Below are 23,400 nucleotides of genomic sequence, written 5' to 3' on the forward strand. Positions count from 1 at the left end.
CTGGAAGACCCTGCTGCGATCTTTCCGTGCACCAGATCAGATGGATTCAGGTACGCTTCCGCTTCAGTTTAAGGTTTCGTTTATTTCAATGATTTAGCAAGAGCATGATCCTATTTAGGGTATATATACGTTTGGTTTTGTATATGCGTTATGGCGAGAAATCCCACCATTTGGTATCAGAGCCTATGTTATTCGTTAAATCGTTAAATTTTTGGATGATTTTGTGAGTCTTCCCGTTGGGTTCATCCCTGTTCTTCGGCTAGCTGAAAGTATTGTTTTCAAAAAAAAAAAAAAATTTAGGGTTGAGGGCGTGCGACGGAAGCCGTCGGGCTTCCGTTGCAGCATCAGGAGGACGAGGCGTGGACAAGGGGACGGCCGGATCGGCGGCGTCCATCGCTGGTAGGCGACGGCAGGCTTCCGACAGTCGTGAGGAAACCCCGACAGCGGCCACCCACGCTGTGGGTGGCCTGCGGTGCCCTCTGCGCCTCAGATGCAACCGTAAGGGCAGGAACAAGGGAAAACGGCGGCAGACAGGGCGATGGCCGGTCATAGGCCTGCCGGCGACTTTCATGTCGCCAGACGGGGCCGTGCGACCCTCAGGCGTCCACCCACGGTCTCCGGCGGGCCGCCGGTGGCTTCGTCACCGCTGCAACACACAAAATCGGCAAGAAAAGGGGCAGATTTTCAAAACAGAGAAAAACTGGTGGAATCTGCCGGATTGCGGCAGGCATCGGCCTGCCATCGCCGCCGCCGACGTCCGGCGGCCCTGGCGGCACCCGCCGGCGCTCACCCAAGGCTCCCGGAGGTCCGCCGGAGGTGAATCTGCCGTTCGCTGCCGTTCGGCTTCAGGCAGGCGAACGGCGGTTTCGGTCGAGTGGAGACGACGCTCGGGCGGTCGAGCCGGGTCGGCCCGGTTCGGGTCGTCACAGACCCGATCCGGATCCATCGCAATTTAAAAAAAAAAAAAAATCATTTTGCCGCGCTCGTCCGCCCGCCTACGTGCTGTGTTCGGTTTTTGGACCGGGTCGGGTCCTGTCGGACCCGACCCGTATCCATGCGGTTTAATTTTAAAGAAACGGTTCGTTATTATCAAACCGGTTTTGGAAAAGACTCGAACCGGTTCATTCGATTTCAGACCGGTTCAATACGATTCAGAATCGATTCGGTCCAATTCAGACCGGTTCGAACCTTTCAGATCCGATTCGGACCATTTGGGGACCGGTTCATCCATTTCAGAACCGATTCGAACCATTTTCGAACCGATTCAGGGCTTTTCAGAACCGGTTCATTCAGTTTTGGAACCGATTCTAGCATTTCAGAACCGATTAAGTTGATTTTTGAACCGATTCGGGCATTTTCAGACCGGTTCACTTGATATTTAGACCGATTCAGGGCTTTTCAGACCGGTTCATTGAGTTCTGGAACCGTTTTTAGCCAATTTTAACCGGTTCAGTGGGTTTTAGAACCGATACGGTCTAATTTTGACCGGTTTGTCCAATTTTTTGACCGGTTCAGCTCTATTTAGGGGCATGTGGGTGTTCTAGTTGCGGTTTAAGAACGATAAGGGCCACTTTAAGGTCAATTCAGTGGTTCTTGACCCACTTAAGCACGATTATGATACTGGTTTATAAGTTTTGGACTCTTTTGGACTCATTTCATTGAATCATTTTGGTTTTGGATTTAATGTAGGGCATACGCGTATGGTAATTTGTTTTATGCATCAGGTTTTGGATTCAATGAATGACAAATTTTGTATGTAAATTTTAATTCATGTATCATGTTTTGCATGTTATTAAAATTATGAGTGTACTTTAGATGAATGTTCGGATTATGAATTTTGATCTTTGGCCATGTCTGTTGTTTGAAATGAGTACGTTTGTACTTTATGTCGCCAAAGTGACCTCTGTTGTACGAATTTGCTTGTTTTAAACATTAGATGATAGTATACTTGATCCATGCGAACAATGATCAGCCCAAAGGAGGATTGTTGTTTGGTCAGGTTTAAGTATACAGGGCAATGAATATGTGATAATTTTTCAGGTTTCCATGTGAATAGCGAGTCAATCCAAAGATAGGCTCGTTCTTTGACAGGGTTAATTATTCATATTCATTGTTGACCAAGAATACCACTTGCAGTTAGTATTTCAATTCAAAGATTGGATATTAACGTTGCACCGGTACCTTGTGATGGGATTTAGGTCATTGTATTTAAATTCATTTATATTTGTTGTTTCATCTTTGTGCATGTATTGATTGTGAGCATGTTTGGTATTTTTGTTGTTCTTTGTACAGTGAGTTCTGCTTCTATGATATCTGCAAATTTGAGTACTGTTCCTGAGTTAAATGGTTCGAATTTTAAGGACTGGAAAGAAACTGTTATGATTGTTCTGGGTTGTATGGATCTTGACCTTGCATTTAGGGAGTTGTGCCCACCTCATCCAACAGATCAAAGTTCCCATGAGGATAAGCGGTACTTTGAACGGTGGAAACGCTCAAACCGCATGTGTCTAATGATCATGAAGAGGTCAATCCCAGAAAATTTTAGGGGCTCTATTACTGAAAAGGCTAGTGCCAAGGCGTTCCTTGAAGAGATTGAAAAACGTTTTGCTAAAAATGAAAAGGCTGAAACAAGCACTCTTTTGAGTAAACTTGTGACGCTAAAGTATAAAAATAAGGGGAACATACGGGAGCACATTATGGAAATGTCTCATCTTGCTTCAAAATTACAAGCGCTAGGTCTGAGGTTACCCGAAGACTTTATAGTGCATATGGTTCTTCTTTCTCTTCAACCACAGTTTGGACAGTTTAAAGTTAGTTATAACTGTCAGAAGGAGAAATGGACTCTTAATGAGCTCATTTCGCACTGTGTGGAAGAAAAGGAGAGATTGAAGTATGATAGGATAGAAAGTGCTCACTTGGCTACTATGCCTAAAAGTAAGAAAAGAAAGACGGCTAAAGAAATTGCAGTTGATCACGCATCCATCAAGAAACAAAAGAAGCATAAGGAAGGCAAATCAAGCTGCTTCTTTTGCAAGGATGAAGGTCATATGAAGAAAGATTGTACTAAGTATCACGCATGGCGTGAAAAGAAAGGTACAATTCTTACTTTGGGTTTGTTCTGAGGTTAATTTAATTTCAGTACCAAGGCACTTGTGGGTAGATTCGGTTGTTACTACTCACATAAGTGTCTATTGTGCAGGGCTGCCTAAATCGTCAGACGCCAATTGATGCTGAAAGATTCATCTATGAGGGCGATGACATGAAGGCGAAGAATGAAGCCATAGCAGTTTTTTGGGTTATTGTTAAAGACTGGTTGTTTTTTGAATTTGACAGAAACTTATGTAGTACCGTCTTTTAGACGGAATTTGTTTTTTATTTCTTTACTGAACAAATTTGGTTATGATTGTTCATTTGGAGGAAATAAATTTAAGTAGTTTCTGCATTCAAATTTGAATTTCACTGGTTCTTTGTCTAGTAGCGATAACCTTTATTTGCTTGATACGGTTGCTTCATATAATAAAACCTTGCGTGTTACGTTTAGTGGTACTAAAAGAAATTAGTCAAAGAGAATTCTGCTATGTTATAGCATTGGCGCTTAGGACAAATCTCTGAAAAGAGAATAAAAGGCTTATGTCGAATAGAATTCTTGATTCCCTTTGTTTTTGTAGACTTTAATGTTTGCATTGTATGTATAAAGGGGAAAATGAACAAACATTAAGGGGTTATAAGTTTTATAATCCATTCAGTAAGTCTTTCTTTGAAAGGGAAACGCCCATTTCTTTGAGGATATTGAGTTTGGGAGGTGATCAGGTTAGAAGCATTGCTTTTGAAGAAGGACCTGAGTCCACTCTATTCAGAAGAAGGCAATGATGTCGATCTCCATACTGAAGAACAAACTCAACAACCTCAAGAAAATTAAGTAGAGATGTCACTAAGAAAATCCATATATGGACTAAAGCAAGTTTTCCAGTAAATGGTATTACAAACTTTATCAAGTTATAGTTTCATTTGGTTTCGAAATTAATATGGTTGATGAATGTGTATACTAAAAGTTCAGTGGGGGCAAATTTATCTTTCAGGTTTTATATGTCGATGATATATTGTTGGCAAGTAATGATGTTCGCATATTGCATGAAACTAAGATTTTTTGTCAACAAAAGTTTGACATGAAGGATCTTGGTTGTGCATCTTTTGTATTGGGGATTCAAATATTTCGAGATCGTTCTCGGGGTATTCTTGGATCATCACAAAAGGCCTACATTGATAAGGTGCTTCAGCGATATGACATGAAAGATTGTAAACCATGAAAGACTCCAGTTGCTAAAGGAGACAAGTTTAGTCTCAAACAGTGCCCTAAAAGTAAAATCGAATCTAAAGAAATGGAAATGATTCCCTATTTGTCTGTTGTGGGAAACTTTATATATGTTCAGGTTTGTACTCGTTTGGATATTGCATTTATCATTGGAATGTTAGGCAGATACTTAAGTGATCCTGGTATGGGTCATTGGAAAGCAGCCAAAAGAGTTTTGATGTACTTAAAAGAACATAAGATTTTATGCTCACATACAGGAAGTCAGACCAGTGGGAGATCATTAGGTATTCAGATTCTGACTTTGCTGAGTGCCAAGATAATGGCATTCAATCAGGTTTTGTGATTGCAGAATTTTGTCACGAGGCTGCGCATTATGTATGGTATAGAAATACCACTAAGGTTGTTGTGTGACAATAATTCAGCAGTCATGTACTCTTATAACAGCCACAGTTTGTCAAAGTCGAAGCACATCGACGTTAAGTTTTTTGGACTGTTAAAGAGGGGATACAGAATGGTCAGGTGTCTTTAGAGCATATTGAGACAAACTCTATGATTGTGGATCCGCTTACCAAGGGTTTAACACATAAGGTCTTTCACGAACATGTTGTTCATATGGGGGTGTTATCCTTGGATGATGTGTTGGTTTAATGGGAGTTTGTATTTTGTTTGCTCTTATGTATGGACACATATTCAGTTTTCTGCAGAATAAAGTTTAAAGTTCTTTGGTTCCATTCTGTGTTTATGTTTTGATCTCCATAAGGTTTTAAAGTTGAACCAGTTGAAAATAGACATGTTGTAATCACATCACATGTAATTCTCATGCTATACATCCATATCAGATCTATGTCATTGGTTATGTTAACATTTGTGATCATTGAAGGTTTAGCTAACTTTTGATATAGCGAAAGCCGCTTTGGTTCTGTGTTGATATGATCATGGACGAGATTGGTGAAATGACGTTTAATAAGATAGCAGTTATGAGCTCTTAAGGTTTTGTATAATGTCTGAATGTATTAAGACATATTTGGCCCAAGTGGGAGATTGTAAGATCATTTGGTGGGCCGGCATATGTCTATGAGGAATTTCAGACATTATGGCTGTCTTAACGTAAATATCCGCTTAAGTGATTGCATTTTGGGATATTACGTCATTTTAGATGGTATGGGGTAATTTTGAAATGTATAGATACCAGTACGCAATTACGGACTCTTTGATTGGTGGAATCCGTAATTGTCCTCATTATAAAATGGTAGTGGTCCCTGGGGTCGTGCAAGGGTTGCCTGGAACAGTTGCTTTTGGTTTCTAGGGTTTTCTCTTCCCCATCTGAGAGAGACCTCACGCGCACCGCACGTACCCTGGAAGACCCTGCTGCGATCTTCTCGTGCACCAGATCAGATGGATTCAGGTACGCTTCCGCTTCAGTTTAAGGTTTCGTTTATTTCAATGATTTAGCAAGAGCATGATCCTATTTAGGGTATATATACGTTTGGTTTTGTATATGCGTTATGGGGAGAAATCCCATCATCTTCTTCTATTAATTTGTAAATGCAAATGAGAAAAAGAGCAAAGGCTAGACAGGCACTCCAAACGATTAAGCACGCGTCACATGGACCAGTCGTTCTATTCAAAACCTACAGATAAGGCCTGTTTGGATGCCATCAAAATTGAGTTTAATGAAAGCCTGGTTTTGTAAAAGGAACTCAAAAAATTCGTTGGTTCCTTTAACTTTGATTTTATTGTTGGTCCCCGGTGAACTGAGGCTTATTTATTTTAGGGCTATGGACGCCCAATTCCAAGGTGCTGCTTGTATCTTGTCTACGACTCTTTTATTATTTATTAACAAATTTATTTTTTTGAGTTGAGCTGCTGTCATCACATAAATTTCTAAAAATTAAGTGGATAAATTCATAGTCTTAGCTATACGAAACGGGTAAATTTAGTCAGAGCTTCAAAACATGCTCAATTGAGAACTGACCCATATAACTTTTTTCTCTTTTTTGTACCATTTTACAAAACTTGTGCAGCGCAAGGATGACACCCACTAAATCAAAATAAAAGCAACATGGAAATGGATTAGTGTAGTTAACTAAGGAATTTAGAACCAGACGGTCTTTTTTTTTAATTGATGCGCTTATCTTTATATTAGTAAATTATCATATATATATATATATATTGTATTATATATGTTATAAATTATTTAATTTTCGTCATCCATACCTCTTGCTTTTGCATGAATAAGATTTATCTACACAGTAAAACCACTTTTTTCTGGCGTTTTGCTTGTTTTCACATGTACATCATCTCAACTTGCTAAACCTATTGAGAAATAACGGAAAAAGAAGAGTCTAGGCAATAGGGTTCCAAGTTAGAACAAGAAACAAAGTTAGCTTCTAAAGCTAACTGCCTAACAGCATGATTTCCGAGATGATGGAAATTCAACCCAAGAACTGTTTCATGAAAAAACAATGGAAAGGCAAGGACATGAGCATAAGCCAAAGCCCTCTGCTCCTTCCATCTCGGACGGTGTCCAAGGTCACGAGAGCTATCGAGTGATTCACAGTTTCGTTGAAGCACCAAATTTGGCGTTGAGCGAATGGGTCGAGAGATTGTACAGAGATTCTTGCCACCGGCTGCGATCGCCATCATCACGGCCATGACCTTCTTTTTCTGGTCCCATCAGTCCAGAAGGGCTAGAGTAAATTCGGAGAGGTCTGATTCGGACGACGGTAAGGATGATGCTTCGCCTCCACCGCCGGTGAGGGAAGACGGATTCCAGTATGATGTGTTTCTGAGCTTTAGGGGACCAGACACTCGCAAGGGCTTCACAGGCCATCTCTACCAAGCATTGAAAGAGAAGGGCATAATCACTTTCATCGACAGTGAGACGCTGGAGAAGGGGCAAAATGTGGAGGAGCTATACGGGTGCATCGAGAGATCGAAAATCTTGGTGCCCATCTTCTCTAAAGGCTATGCTGATTCAAAGTGGTGTCTGAAGGAGATACACAAGATGGTAAAGTGCAATAGGCTGATCTTACCGGTCTTCTTTGATGTGAATCCAAAAGTCGTCTGTCATCAAATTGGCTCTTTTGAACGTCCATTTAGGAGGTATCGTAAGAGTGAAGGAATAGACAAGGGGGAGGTAAGCAAATGGAGTGATGCTTTAAGAAGAGCAGATTCACAAAAATGTGCCTCAAAAACTGAGCAAATTCACAAAACATTATAATACAGTGTGTTTCATAAATCTGCCATTTTCTTTTGGGGTACATTTATGAAACAATAACAATGTATTATTGTTGCCAAACATCTCCTATGTATACATATTTTTACAAGCCTCAACACTATATATATATATATATATATATATATATATATATATATATATCATTTTCCCGACATAAACAGTAATTCAATTACATTCTTGACTTATTTGAAGTTGAAAGCCTTAATTAGTTGTTGCAGCTGAGGCAGGTGATCGGTGCTTCACTCTTGTACATTGTCATTTTATTCTTATAAAATGTATGCTTTTTCTTTTTTTGGGCCTAGGGTCTTGACAAGTTGGAAGAACTACATCTCAGTGGTTGTGAAAACCTCGTCAGGTGTCCACTTTTTTCGAGCAATATGACACACTTACGGACATTGGACTTTGGAGATTGTGCTAACATGACTGAACTTGATCCATCTATTGGGCATCTCAAGAACTTGACCGACCTGAATTTGAGGTACAGCAAATCACTGAAGGAACTGCCTCAAGAAGTTTCTCAATTGACCTCACTCACATGGCTTAACCTCACTGGATGTCACCAAATTACAGCACTGCCTAAATCCATGAGCTGCTTGAAGCAACTGAAGCGGCTGTCCCTACAGCAGTGTTCCTCGTTGACAGAAATACCTGAATGCATTTGTTCCTTTCTCAATCTTGAAGAACTAGATGCTTCACACTGTCAACGTATTGCTTTTTTGCCAAACTGGATTGGAAAGCTTAAAAGCCTGAAACAGCTTGATTTGAGTTGGACAGCCATTGAAGAGCTTCCACATTCCATTGTGTCGCTAGAGAACCTTGAGATGCTTTCAGTTGCTCATTGCGGAAAGCTTGAGGACGTTCCTGGCATTACGCAGATGAAATTGTTACGGGCATTGGGCCTTTTAGGATGTAGAAGCCTTCACGACTCATTCTTGGAACGACTTCAGGTAAACATCTGGGAAAACCTTTGTTAAGTCTTTTACTCCATTGGTAGGGGTAACTCTGAAGGTTACCAAATTAGTGGGAGGTCACAATTTTAAAACCCAAACCTTGCAGCAAACAAAGTCAAAGTTACAAGATATTCTCTTTTCTTTGAAGAGTTTCCACTCAATCAAAATGCACAACTTTGTTCTTTTTCTATAACTTCAATTGAGTAGACCTTTTAGTAGGCGGGAATGGAGAGTGTGTTTCTGAGGATTCCTATTGATCTGACTGGGATTGTAAAGAAGAGCTTCGATTCAAAGATGTTTGTAAAAGTTAATGGAAGCTTATGAAGGTCCTGGCATCCGTTAGTGGCATCCCATCTAGTTAGGCATTCAGCTTCACCTTTATGGATATGATTACTCACTAACCCCGATATCTCCTTCCTCTGTTTTCCAGGAAGTAAACTTTCAAAATCTAGGAGTTTTCTCCATCCCAGGGAGGAGGCTGTTGTCATATCCACAGTCCCTCTCTTTCCTTCTTCCCAAGCAGTTCGAGACAGGCATCTTGTACTTGCATGTAGATAAAAGCAGCTTGGACAACATTTGCTCGGAACTAGACAAAAATGGTGGCCCTGAAGGGGAAGACGAGAGCATTAGAAGTGAGGAATATAGAAACATGGACAGCGAAGATGAAAGCCTTAAAATTGAGGAAGATAGAAACATGGACAGCGAAGATGAAAGCCTTAAAATTGAGGAAGATAGAAACATGGACAGCAATGACTCGGAACTTGTTTATAAAAGCATTCCAACTGATGAAGTTATAGACAGGCAGCCGGGCAGAGTTGTTTTGATAGAGATAACGACAGGTGATGCTAAATTCCAGTTTTCAGCTTTAATTGAATTTAAATGGCACGAAACTGGTAGTGAAGAGGAGGAATTTAGGAAGTTGCCCACGGCTACATTTGGACGCCATAGCGAGCTGATGAAGATGGCAAGGCAAGGGGAATTTGAGGGAAATGATGACGACCGGCGGAGGACGATGATGACTATGCGTGTGTCCATCGATGGTTGCGACCTACTCCACGGTGATTTATTCACATATGCGAAAAATTGCGTTGAATGGTTAGATCACGATCCGATTAAAGCTGACGATAATTTAGTTATTGTGGAATTTGGTCGGCCATTTTAAGAGCAAGCCAACATAACATAAAGGCCAGAACTGGAAAAGTCAAAGGATGCGAATTGGATCCAAGTGGCGGCCAAATGGATCTCATTCTTAGCATTGAGGTGTTGTGGAACTGATAATAACGTGTGTTCCCCCGTTTGACGAAGTTCGTATATAGGTTTCATTGATATACTATTTGATAGTATTTACATAATAAACATCAACCCTTGAAAATTTCTTATATATTAGAATCCTCAGTACAAGACTATCCTCGAGTCCTCTTTATATATATTGAGTGTTATAATTTACCGTCTTCAGACATGCATATGCGCATATATTGGGCTTTTATGTCAATTGAAATAATTCGGCCCAAAGTTGACCAGACAAAGTGGTCAGCAACTCCTAATTTGTCCTGTAACTGGCTCCAACATATACTTAAAAAATGCAAAATCAATTTTAAGTGTCTTTGATTCCTGGAGAATTTAAGTGTCAGACTTTCATCCTTGAATTATGCATAGCCTCACGCATGCTAAATACCAATAACAATCAGAGCAGTTCCAATCAAACGACCCTCTTGTACACTTAGGCGTATTAAACGTGATTCCCCCATGGTTGCCGCGGGCATCATGAGTGATTGCATGGTCCGTTTGGGTCCACTCTCCTTTTTGGCCTCTCACCAAGACGGGCAGGGGCGGAGCCAGGATTTGTTGCAAGGGCGAGACTAATGAGGAATGGGTTTTGTGGGTTCTATTTGGGTAGGGCCAAATTGAACTTAAAGCAAAAAAAAAAAGATTCATATATATATATATATATTCATTTGTTAGGGTGGGGCCATGGCCTAGGCGCCCCCCCCCCCCCCCTTGAAGACGGGGACCATGCACAAGTGCGAGAGAGGGACAGAAACAGACGGGAACGCCGCAAAAGAGCGAGAGAGGGACAGAGACGGATGGAAAGCCCAACGACCTGCTACCACAGTTAAGCTTTTGAATTATTTTAACAACCGAAAGAACAAACTTGATCCAAATTACATTTATTATCCTATTTTTTTTAGTTTCATCCTATTGTTTTTCAGTCGGCCAACTCGGATCTAAATTACATTTATTATCCTTGAAACTGATTAACTTAAAGTATGTTTACAATATTATCCTCTTTGTTTGCTGATCTACATTGTATTTTTATAATTTTTTTCAACGTTTACCACATTTCCTAAAACATGTCTCAGGTTAATGAGAAGCGGTATGTGATACACTTATCATGTTGCACATTTATCATTTTTCAGTCCAGAAAAGTAGCCCAATGAGAATCAAACTCATGACGGCTGGGCAAATCCCTTTGATAACTTCCACTTATTAAAAAGAAAATACAATTTTTTTTGCACGCCAAGATCTTACTTGTCCTTAATTATTGGCAACGTAAAAATTGGAAGCAAATGATAACTAGGGACGAGCACCTGGGAAGGCAATTTTTTTGCCTTTTTTTTTCCCTTGTAAGATCTATCTTACATTCATAACTAGAACATTATAAATTTATATAAAATGACACCGTTAAGTGTGTATACAGAAGTTAAACAGACGAAATTTTATTGGAAAATGAATACTTCATTTTATACGTGTTATGTTGGAAGTCTAAAACTTATCACGTCCGTAAGATGATGTTGTTCTTGACTTATCCTGAGTCCCTGTAACTCAAGTTTGGGACCAGCAAGGATAGTAAGAAATCAGGGTAAAAGTAAACACTTTTAGGCAGTGGCCGAGCCAGAAATTATTAACTGACCGGCACTTCAAAGTAAATTTAATCTTAAGGGGCACTCATGTGTTAAAAAACTGAAAATTAATGAAGTTTTTTTATGTAAATAGTGTAATGGTTTTAGGCTGGTGTGGGCAAGTGCCCACGCCAGCAATAATGTAGCTCCTCCACTGCTTTTAGGTGTTATGCTTGTTTTCCAGATTGCTTTTTTGTTCTATCTTTATTGGCAAGATGGTGCTTTGTGGATTAATTATCAATCTCATGCTCATGTATATGCATCATATCAGCCACAAAAAGGAGCTAGATATCTAGTGTTTTAGCCATTGTCGTAACGGAACCATGTGTCTAAATTTTCCTGGCATGCCATATTTAGGGGGCCTTGGATTTGAGATCCTCAAGATTTGAGAACTATGGATTTAATCCGATCTTAACTTTGAACTTTTATCAATACAAAAAAAGTAAAATAAAGATCTTAGGCAGATCTGACTTTTAATCCTTAGTTTGATAAAGCCATATATTTTATCATGAATCTTTTGCCTAGGGGCAAAGCTAGAAAATTATGATTAAGGGGCACTAGGTGTAAAATTTTAAATTTGTGAGAAGCACCAGTATGCAAGTGAGAAAAATTACCTTGAAACATCAATATGAAAATAAAAAGATTTCTTGGGACTATGTGGGCAATTGCCCACATAGCCTACACCTGCCTTCACCCCTACTTTTGCCACATCATATCCGTGGATTTCAAATACATAGTAATCGAATACCGCTTTAAAGACATTGGATTTTACTTGTTGCATGGTTCTGAGTGAACATTCACACATCTAGTTGCCATCTAAGAGCTTATCTCACTTGACTTTGTCAAGCTGCCATTTACTGAAGGAACTGCTTGAAGGAATTGGTGAATTGACCTCTGCTCTCAAATTTCAACTCTGCTTGAATGTATGGCATGGTTGAAGCAACTGAACTGTCTTTATCTTGGATTGCTCTTTTCTTAAGTACTAGACGTTTCCTGCTGTAAATCTGTTGGATCTTTCCCCGACTCCCTTGCCAACTTGAAGCGCTTGAGGCACCTTCATTGTGTAGCTATCACGGTCAAACAACACTTGTAAAAAAAAAAAAAAGCGATAAATAATTTAGCGGTTTGGAACCAATTGGGTTGCAAGTCCCTGGCTTTAAATTAAAAAAAAAAATGATTGGACCTTGGATTTAGACCTATGTATTTGATATTTGGATCTTTATAGATCCAATTACATATGATTTGGATTTTGGATACACGTAAAGCTCCAAACAAATGCAAAAACAAAAAACATATCCATTAATAACATGTTGCACAAAAAAGAAGAAATCTAAAGCATATTTGAAATAAAATCGATCACGTACAAGTATTCAGTTTATTAATTCATGACATCTGCACACTTCCACGGACTTCTAAGGTGTGTGTATATATATATATGAGTCCAAGAAACTTGGAGTCATTACTTCATCTTGAGAACATCGTTGTTCTTGACTTGTCTTGGAGTTACATAACTCAAACTATGGGGCCAGCAAGCATATAGAGGGATCGTGGTAAAATCATGCAGACACTTTAGGTATATGCCAATTTCAAACTTTAATTTATTTTTTATTCTATTTTGTCTGTAATAAGAATTCCTTTAATTCCCAGAGTTTCTATCATGTGATGGAAGTGACATTTATGTAGTTGGCTCGATGCAGATCCCTTTACAATATGTGAAATATATCATTGGGCCCAAACACCATGGGGGTGTTTGATAGTCTCGAATTTGAAAACTAACATCTGGCCCAGTTTTTATATTTCAGCAGGCAAAAAAAAAAAGTTCATAATGGGGTAGTTTGGCAGGAGGATCTAGATTTTGTCACAAAATCAAAGCAGGTTCATAAAATAATAGTTTAATTGTCCAATGAATCTGCATCAATCTTTTGTCTCAAATTCACGAGACATTCACAAAATATCTCTACTGCCAAACAGTTCCTAAATGCCAAAAGTGGTAGAAACAGAAACAAATCCTTTGTAAAACTATCAACAAATATACTGCAAATAGAGTTTTATATAAGATTGCTGATTATATATTATATAGCATTTCTATACTTTCTACTCAAAAAGTCCAAGACCAATATTCCTTAAACAGACATGAATTGGAAAAGGTGTAAATCTATTTATCACTTCTCAGGCGCTGTCTCCATGGAGCGTATGCCCCACGGAACCTACTTTTTGAAACCTTAATTGAATGTTAAACCTTGGTTCAAGTTATATGGGGCAGCTCTACAAAATCAAAAATATGTTTACTATATAAAAAAAAATCTGGCTCTCTTCATATCACTTTCGATGCCACCTCTTTTAGGAGAGTTGAATTGCTTCTTTCAAAAAAATCTTTCCGCAGTTCAATGGGCGTGCCACCAATCCTAGCATCAAAGCACACCGGACCAATCAATTGAAGCTAAATGGTAGTTGGCACTGAATTTTCAATGTCTGTGATATGTGAATTGGTGCTGAATAAGTCCAGTAGAGATCACGATACTGGATTCAATGATGAAGAGGTTGATTCTGCGAGTGATGTGTTGGGAGAACCAAAAGAAAATCCAACATTTTTTGGACACAAGTAGCGAAACGAACAAAAATCGAAGTGAGAGTAAAGAACCTTTCAATAATAGGAATTATGTACATAGGAGTAAATATTATAAAAACTACACAAATTGACCACTGTTGGCTTCTTTTTCATGATTTTTGGCATCCTTGTAAATCTCTCTTATTTAAAGATTAATTGAACTTCTATTTTTTATATTTTGTGACCCATAAATGACACAAATTGACTTGAGGTGCAAAAGGTGAAATAAGATACTTATGGCGCATTAAAATAAACTCAAGAATGATATTAATTATCGGATCCAATAAATTTCTGCCGATAATAACAGATGAACGAAAAGGAAAACAGAAAGACTGTCAAAATGACAAAGGATTCTACATAGGATCTTTCTGATCCATCATTCTCGCCACTGACTATATACAAGTGCCCTTAAACTGGGTGTGCTATAGGCAAACCCCCGCCCACTCGACTTGCCAGAAGTTTATATCCCCTTTACCCATCGGCCATTGGATTTTTTTTTTTTTGTATTAATAAAGAAACATATTTGGGTATTTTCAATAGTATTGATTTATAAAACTTCAATTTTGCTTTTAAAGTTTCCCCATAAGATCAGGAACAGTTTTTCTTCATAAAATTAATGTCAAACATTAAGCTTAAATGCTTAAATTAAAATGGGGAATTTTCTCAATGCAATGACATTGTAGAGTATAGAAGAAACTTAAAATAACAACGCATTTAGATATGGTAGAAATATAAAGCATTACGTCCACTTCGACCTCAATGAAGTGAACTCTTGTGGTGCTTCGGGTTGCTTTCCTTTAGACAGCACTCTTGACTAAATTTGATGGAGTCCAAATAAAGCTTACGGTCGTTATCTGATCTGGATCTGACGTGAAGAAAAGAAAAGAAGGATATTTTGGTAATTTATTAAAATATCCTTCATAATCTTTTTTACTTTTTTTTTTCATTTTCAATTTTGTTTTTATAAAAAAATTTCTTTTTTAATGTGAATTAAAGATATTTAATCATTAACAGTATTGATGCACGAAAATCAATCACAATGTGACAAATGGAAAAAGAGGGCTCCTTTAACACTTTTGGTACACCATTTTTAGGTGTAGAGAGGGAGAGAGTTTTATTGGTGCTCAGTCTTATATGAAATATACTCAATCTTTCTCTTTTAATATAGCTTATGCAAATTAAGTGATATCAAAATCGGTAGTTTAAAAAGCAATATTGGTACGCATTACTTTTCAAAAAGTAGAAAAACTAAAAGTTTACCACAATAAACCCAGACTATTGTTCGATAATTTAAAAATGAAGAAGGGCAGATTTAGACCAAACAAAAAAAAGAGAACATAAATTCTTGTCGTTTGGGAGATCTTTGGACATAAAATTAACACACTAAAGCGTTGTCATGTTTATGGTGGACCCTCGAACACATGGCTTTTCGAGCATGCTATTAGCCTTATTGTTGTTAGCCCACGTTTGTGGTAATAGCATAGAATCAAACTCAATTATGAACTTACATGCCCAAATCTAAATCCGTTTAATAAATATTGGTACATAAACTGTTCAAACTTCGGCGAGATCCAATCTTTACCGAATTCAAATAATTACCGTATTCTATATTTTTGAATTGAGACCTTTTCTTTTAGACCAGAATTCAGATCTGATTAACATGGGATCTGATGTTTATATATAGTAACAAAGATGGATCGTTGTCGGATCTCAGCATGAATATCGCCCGACCCACCGGGGGCTGAAGGCTAAAGTTCTCATCCAATGCCACGTCTTGTTAGGATACAAGTTTTACTTTTAGTGCTTTGGAGGCCGCTTCTGCAATGCTTTTACTTTTAAGTGTTGGATATTAGGAAGGTGATGTTTCCAAAATTCGAAACCAAATATCATTGCCTACCCACTTCCGCCTCATCCGTTACACCAACCCTACCCCTAAACTTGGACACCACATTGTAAACATAATTAATAAATGATTGAAATTTCTTGGACGACAAGGTCAAGAGGAGATGGCGTCGAAAAGGTCGAGAGGAGAGCAAGAGAAGAAAGGGTCTCGCAAGTGAAATTTCACCCGCTCGCTTTAACCTAAAGCGAGTGAAATTTCACCCCGTTTGATACATCGGAAGACGAGCCGGTGAAATTTCACCCGTTTGATACATCCTCAAACAGCGACATGTCCGCATGTTATATCATAGCTAAAAAAAAAAAAACAAGGCATGGGTTTCACTTTTCCTTCCTCCTTGTTCTTACGGGGAGGAGCTTTTCTCTCTCTGGCAGAGGAAGGGTATCCTAGTCATTTACAAATTATGTTACAAACAACTTCTAATTTAAAGGAAAGCCAGCGGTGTCTTGAAGAAGGTCGCGTCCTCCTTCCAGGAAAGTAATCGGAAGTTTCCATCACCTTCAACAGGGTTTCCTTCCTGCATATATAAGTAGACTTGAAGTTCCACTACATCTCTCCCATCTGTCTACACCAACACACATTCAGACAATCTCCTTCTCCTTCTTTGTCTTCACCCACCAGCTGATGATTCAAGGAGCATCACTGTGAGGATCAAAACATTGTGGAGCACTTTCTTAACTCTTCCGTCACACCATTTTTAGGCGTCGAGGGGGAGTGATCAGAGAGAGTTCTTATAAGAACGGGTGGAACCTTTTCACATTTTTGCTGCATCGATCTTTGGCAGGGTGTTATGAAAAGGCCACGGTCACCACGATATTCCCAGAGGCTTGATTATGAGGGTGATGAAGCTGAGGCTTCTTCACAGCCTTCATCATCCTCACCAGGGGTGAAGAACCATGGGTTCCTGTATGACGTGTTTCTGAGCTTTAGGGGACCAGACACGCGCAAGACCTTCACCGGTCACCTGCATCAAGCATTGAAAGATAAAGGCATCATCACTTTCTTCGACAATGAGAAATTGGAGAAGGGGCAGAAGGTGGAGGAGCTATTTGGGTACATTCAGAGATCCAAAATATTCGTGCCCATCTTCTCCAAAGGCTATGCTGATTCGGAGTGGTGTTTAAAAGAAATAACAGAGATCGTGGAGTGCGGGAGGCTCATCATTCCGGTGTTCTTTCATGTCGAGCCAAGAGATGTCCGTCGTCAAATTGGGCCTTTTGAATCTGCATTTAAAGGGTACCATGCGAAAGACTTTGAGCAAGTGAACAAATGGAGCGATGCGTTGACAAAAGCAGGGGAAGTATCGGGGTATAATTTGGCTGACACTGAAGGGTAAGCAGCTTAGTTCCTACTTTGTTCTCTCCGTTTGTGCTGCCAAAATTCGCTAATGAAAAGATAATCTCGTAGTTTCCATCCAGTTTTCCTATTGGTGAATGGGCTAAAAAATGCATCTCAAAACTAGTAGTCTAAATCATCATATTCTTTGTGGTGTATATATACATATATATATTAGTTGATGTCCAAAAGAAAAAAAGAAACAATATGATAGCTAACAAATGTATCCCTTTCATTTATTTTCTTTGATATGACGCTCCTGTTTGCAAAGATATTAGTTGACCTAGAAAATCATATTTTTCTTTTCATAAATTACCCTTTCTGTACTGAAAATTTTAAAAAGTTCATTATAGGAAATCATTAATTTGAGTTGCATTCTTGTGGACTTCTGGTAGTGACGAGGCAGAGCTCATCCGGCGCATAGTGAAGAGACTCTTGACTGAAGTAAACAAGACCCGTTTGTTTGTAACTAAACATCCAGTAGGACTAGATTCTCGCGTTGCAGATGTGATGGAAGTGCTAGATATTGAATCCCATGGTGATGCAAGAATAGTCGGGATCTATGGAATGGGTGGCCTGGGCAAGACGACTATTGCTAAGGCTGTTTATAACCAAATTTCTTCCGATTTTGAGGCATGTAGTTTCCTTTCTAATATTAGAGCCGCAGGACTTGTTTCCCTCCAAAAACAGCTGCTTGGTGACATTTTCCAAGATAAAGATGTGGACATAAACAGCAGCGACGATGGAATAGGCAAAATTCAAGAACGAATTGGGGCTAAGAAGGTTCTGCTAGTTCTTGATGATGTTGATGATCAATCACAACTCGATGCCCTGGTGAGCAGCCTAGATTGGTTTCGCTCAGGGTCAAGAATCATCATTACTACCAGAGATAAGGGGGTTTTGAGAGAACAAAGAGTGAATTTGTATGAGCTTGAGAAGCTAGATGCTGCCCAATCACTTCAGCTTTTTAGTTGGCATGCATTTGGGAAAGAGAAGCCAGATGCCAAGTTTGCAGAATTATCAAAGGAAGTTGTATCTATTGCTTCTGGGCTGCCATTAGCCCTTAAGGTATTTGGGCCACTTTTCTATTGTCGCAAAACCGATGAAGAATGGGAAAATATGTTGGCGAGGTTGAAGGCCGCTCAACATAAAGGTATTTATGAGACGCTAAAGATAAGTTATGATGTGCTTGAGGAAGAAGAAAAAAAGGTATTTTTGGACATAGCATGCTTCTTTGTTGGGCAAGGAAGAGGGCATCCTGCCTTCATGTGGAAAGGGGAAGAAAGAGAGCATGCTGCCTTCATGTGGAAAGCTTGTGGGGTCTTCCCAGAGACAACAATCGAAGTCTTAATGAGCAAATGTTTGGTAAGTATAAATGACCGCAGTGGAGATTTTGAAATGCATGACCAAATACGTGACATGGGAAGAAAAATTGTGAAAGATGAGAGCCCTAATTCGAAACCCGAAATGCGCAGCAGGTTGTGGAAGACTGATGAAGCATTAGATGTATTGCAAAACAAGACAGTAAGAGTCCATCTCTTCAATTATTATTATTGTTATTATTAGTTCCATGTCTTTGTTATGATTTCCTTTTAGTTGGCTATTTTAGATGTTGGTGTTATTACTGCTATGTTATTAATTATTACTAATTTTTTTTTTTTATTATTTCTCTGTCTCATGCCTTAACTGTCTGCCAATTTTAATTGTTTATTAAATTTGAAATGCAGGGAATGGAAAAAATTGAAGCAATTCAACTCAACTCGGGTATATTTGAGGAACGTATGTATGTTGAAGCTGAGTCTTTTATAGCTATGTCTGAACTTAGAATGCTCCGGTTGGGGGAATTTGTACATTTGAAAGGTGAATTTCAACATTTTCCTAAGAAGCTCAGATGGTTGCAATGGTGTATTAAAGGACACTTGGATTCATTTCCTGATGGCCTTCATCTTGAGAATATTGTTGTTCTTGACTTATCAAACAGCTTGATAACTCAACTTTGGAATCCACAAGGATTGGAATCGACCAAGGTAAATGGAAAGCTTTTAGGTATACACACTTTTTCAGCTTTTCAGGAACATGATGTTTACATGATTGATGCAAATCTCTTGTGGTGTTATCATCCTCTGACAAAAGGTTAATCTTTTGTTTTTTTAGGTCTTCGGAAAAATGAAAGTCTTAAAGCTCACCAGTTGTGGGAAGCTCACCATCTGTCCAGATTTTACAAGCATGCCGCGTCTACAAAAATTGAATTTAAATGGTTGCAGTAAGATGAGTGAACTCCATCCATCTATTGGGCTTCTCAAGAGCTTGACTCACTTGGATTTAACTGGCTGTTGGTTGCTAAAGCGAGTGCCTCAAGAGATTTGGCAATTGTCCTCACTCGAAGAGCTTGACCTCACAAATTGCTATGAAATTACAACTTTGCCATCACAAATGGAGGATCCTAAGTCATTGAAGCCGGTGTTACTTGGCAAATTAAAAGTCTTAAATTTCACGGGTTGTCATAATCTCATCATCTGTCCAGATTTTACTAGCATGCCACATCTACAGAAATTGAATTTTTTGAGTTGCCAGAAGATGAGTGAACTTCATCCATCTATTGGGCTTCTCAAGAGCTTGATTGACTTGAATTTGCATTATTGCCTATCACTAAAAGAACTGCATTCAGAAAATTGGCAATTGACCTCACTTGAAGAGCTTGACATCCAATTTTGCTCTGAAATTTCAACTTTGCCATCACAATTGGGGAATTGTAAGTCATTGGCTCGCTTGTCTTTGGAGGGCTGCAAATCATTGATGGAACTTCCTGAAGCAGTCTGTCAGTTGACCTCACTCAAAAAGCTTATCCTCTTCGATTGTGAACAATTAGAAATCATTCCAGATGTCTCAAGTCTAAAGGGATTACAGAAATTGGATCTAAGCTACTGCAACAGGATTGTCAATGTTCTTGGCATTCAGGTAAACAAATTATGGTGCCACTTTTCCCATTAACTTATTTTCGCCCACTTGGTAGGGGCAGCTTTTGAAATTTGTCAAATTAGTGGCAACTCAAAATTTCAAAACTGGCGGGATCGAAAAAATGAAGATAGATGCAGTCCACCAAGGAAAATGATATCTCTACTTCTTTTTCGATATAACCTAACCTTAAGAGGTAGGGTGTTTGACTTTAGGAACACCATGTGACTGTTTCATGAACCTACCCAAAAATAAAAAAACAGATTCATAGAACACTTTTTTTTGAGTTTCATGAATCTACTCTAATTTTGAAGCAGATTCATGGAATACTTATATAGTGTTCCCAATGTCAAACAGTCCATAAGAGATCGTTTAGCAATAGTAACATATGTTAGTGTCCCATAAATGTGCCTCAAAAAATGAGGCAAATTCACAAAACATTATAATACAATGTGTTCCATAAATCTGTCATATTTTTTTGGGGTACATTTATGAAACAATAACAATGTATTATTGTTGCCAAACATCTCCTATGTATACATATTTTTACAAGCCTCAACACTGAAAACCTTGCCTGCAATATATTACAGTGAATCTTACGGATGGAGATGTAAATTATTTATGAACCACAAGACTTTAAATGACAAATATATATATATATATATATATATATATATATATATATATATATATATATAGATATATATATATATATCATTTTTCTATCATAAGCAGCAATTTAATTACATTCTTGACTTATTTGAAGTTGAGAGCCCTAATTAGTTGGTGCAGCTGAGGCAGGTGATCGGTGCTTCACTCTTGTACATTGTCATTCTTACAAAATGTATGTTTTTTCTGTTTTTGGGCCTAGGAACTTGACAAGTTGGAAGAACTGGTACTCAGTCATTGTGAAAACCTCACCAGGTGTCCACTTTTTTCGAGCAAGATGACACACTTACGGACATTGGATTTTGGAGGTTGTGCTAGGATGACTGAACTTGATCCATCTATTGGGCATCTCAAGAGCTTGACTGACCTGAATTTGTACAACTGCAAATCACTAAAGGAACTGCCTCAAGAGGTTTCTCAGTTGACCTCACTTGTAAATCTTAACCTTACTGGTTGCTTCCAGATTTCAGCTCTGCCTGAATCCATGAGACACTTGAAGCAACTGAAGTGGCTGTATCTAAAGCGGTGTTCCTCGTTGACAGAAATATCTGAATGCATTTGTTCCTTTCTCAATCTTGAACTGCTAGATGCTTCACACTGTCAACATATTGCAGTTTTGCCAAACTGGATTGAAAAGCTTAAGAGCTTGATTGTGCTTGATTTGAGTTGGACAGCCATTGAAGAGCTGCCACATTGCATTGTGTCTCTAGAGAACCTTAAGCGCCTATCAGTTTCTCATTGCCATGGGCTCAAGTTCTTGCCTTGGTTCCCACCTTCCCTCACCACACCCGAAGCAAGGGGCTGCGGAAAGCTTGAGGACGTTCCTGGCATTAAGCAGATGAAATTGTTACGAGGATTGGACCTTAGAGGATGTAGAAGCCTTGACGACTCATTCTTGGAAAGACTTCAGGTAAACATCTTGGAAAACCGTTGTTATGTCTTTTCGTCCATTGATAGGGGTAACTCTGAAGGTTACCAAATTAGTGGGAGTTGGGAGGTCACAATTTTAAAACCCAAACCTTGCAGCAAACAAGGTCAAAGTTACAAGATATTCTCTCTTCTTTGAAGAGTTTCCACTCAATCAAAATGCACAACTTGGTCCTTTTTCTATAACTTCAATTGAGTAGACCGTTTAGTAGGCGGGAATGTAGAGCGTGTTTCTGAGAATTCCAATTGGTCTGACTGGGATTGTAAAGCAGAGCTTCGATTCAAAGATGTTTGTAAAAGTTAATGGAAGCTTATGAAGGTTCTGGCATTCGTTAGTGGCATCCCATCTAAGAAGGCATTCAGTTTCACCTTTATGGATATGTTTATGGCTTTATGCTTACTCACTAACCACGATATCTCCATCATCTGTTTTCTCCTCTGTTTTCCAGAAAGCAAACTTTCAAAATCTAGGAGATTTCTCCATCTCGTCATATCCACAGTCCCCCTCTTTCCTTCTTCCCAAGCAGTTCGAGACAGCCATCTTGTACTTGCATGTAGATAAAAGCAGCTTGGACAACATTTGCTCGGAACTAGACGAAAGTAATGGCTCGGAACTTGTTCATAAAAGCATTCCAAGCGATGGAGCTATAGACAGCCAGCCGGTCAGAGTTGTTTTGAAAGAGATAACGACAGGTGATGCTAAATTCCAGTTTTCAGCTTTAATTGGAATTCAATGGCACGGAACTAGTGAAGAGGAGGAATATAGGAAGTTGCCCACGGCTACATTTGGGAGGGATAGCGAGCTGATGAAGATGGCAACAGAAGGAGAATTTAAGAGAAATGACGACGCCCGGCAGAGGACGATGATGACCATGCGTGTGTCCATCGACGGCTGCGTCCTACTCCACGGTGATTTATTCACATATACGGAACATTGCGATCATTGGTTATATCCCGATCCGATTGAAGCTGACGATAATTTTGTTATTGTGAAATTTGGTTGACCATCTTAAGAGCAAGCCAACATAACATAAAGCCCAGAACTGGAAAAGCCAAAGAATGCGAATTGGATCCAAGTGGCTGCCAAAAGCTTGTGGATCAATATTTTTGGCATTGAGCTGTTGAAGTCTGATATACAAAGCACAGGCCCTTGCGTACGTTTAGAGGGGATGATATGACGATGGGTATTGGGCTTGTATGCACATGCTATTGCCATCATATACATACCTTATTTATGCTGCTAAAAAAAAAATATATTTAAATGTGTGTGTTTTGTGGTTATTCCTTCAAGAGTTAAGTTTGCATGTGTTATATTCATAATTCTTTGCCAATATTTTAGCTGAATCTTGCCTGTAGTATTTAGCTGGTGTGGTACTGGTAATAATGTCTGTTACCTCCCTGGTTTGACGAAGTTCGTAGATAGGTTTCATTGTCATACTATTTGGTTGTATTTACATAATAAATACGTAAACATCAACCCTTGAAAATTTCTTATATTTTAGAATCCTCAGTACAAGAGTATACTCAAGTCCTCTTTATATACTGACTGTTATAATTTACTGTGTTCACACACATATGCCCATATATTGGATTTGGCTTTCAT

At 38.9% G+C, this 23,400-nt stretch overlaps 2 protein-coding genes across 3 annotated transcripts; both read left to right on the forward strand.

The window, feature by feature from the left end:
• The first annotated feature begins 6,750 nt into the window (after positions 1–6,750).
• On the forward strand, positions 6,751–9,882 carry LOC126409803 (disease resistance protein RPV1-like). Of its 2 annotated transcripts, none has more exons than XM_050076205.1 (3): positions 6,751–7,451; positions 7,856–8,500; positions 8,934–9,882. In XM_050076205.1, exons 1-3 carry the CDS (start codon positions 6,906–6,908, stop codon positions 9,663–9,665), a joined length of 1,923 nt encoding a protein of 640 aa, XP_049932162.1. In that variant the 5' UTR covers positions 6,751–6,905; the 3' UTR covers positions 9,666–9,882. The 2 variants fall into 2 exon arrangements, with proteins under 2 accessions (XP_049932162.1, XP_049932163.1); XM_050076206.1 differs by having other exon boundaries at positions 6,751–7,322.
• Positions 9,883–16,391: 6,509 nt separating this feature from the next.
• Positions 16,392–23,081, forward strand: LOC116248343 (disease resistance protein RPV1-like). The gene is made up of 6 exons (XM_031621084.2): positions 16,392–17,243; positions 17,642–18,770; positions 18,974–19,273; positions 19,401–20,204; positions 21,073–21,780; positions 22,247–23,081. The coding sequence occupies exons 1-6, from the start codon at positions 16,702–16,704 to the stop codon at positions 22,799–22,801; spliced, it is 4,038 nt and encodes a 1,345-aa protein (XP_031476944.1). The 5' UTR covers positions 16,392–16,701; the 3' UTR covers positions 22,802–23,081.
• The last annotated feature ends 319 nt before the right edge of the window (positions 23,082–23,400 follow it).

This window comes from Nymphaea colorata, chromosome 2 (assembly GCF_008831285.2).
Source record: "Nymphaea colorata isolate Beijing-Zhang1983 chromosome 2, ASM883128v2, whole genome shotgun sequence".
NCBI lineage: Eukaryota > Viridiplantae > Streptophyta > Magnoliopsida > Nymphaeales > Nymphaeaceae > Nymphaea > Nymphaea colorata.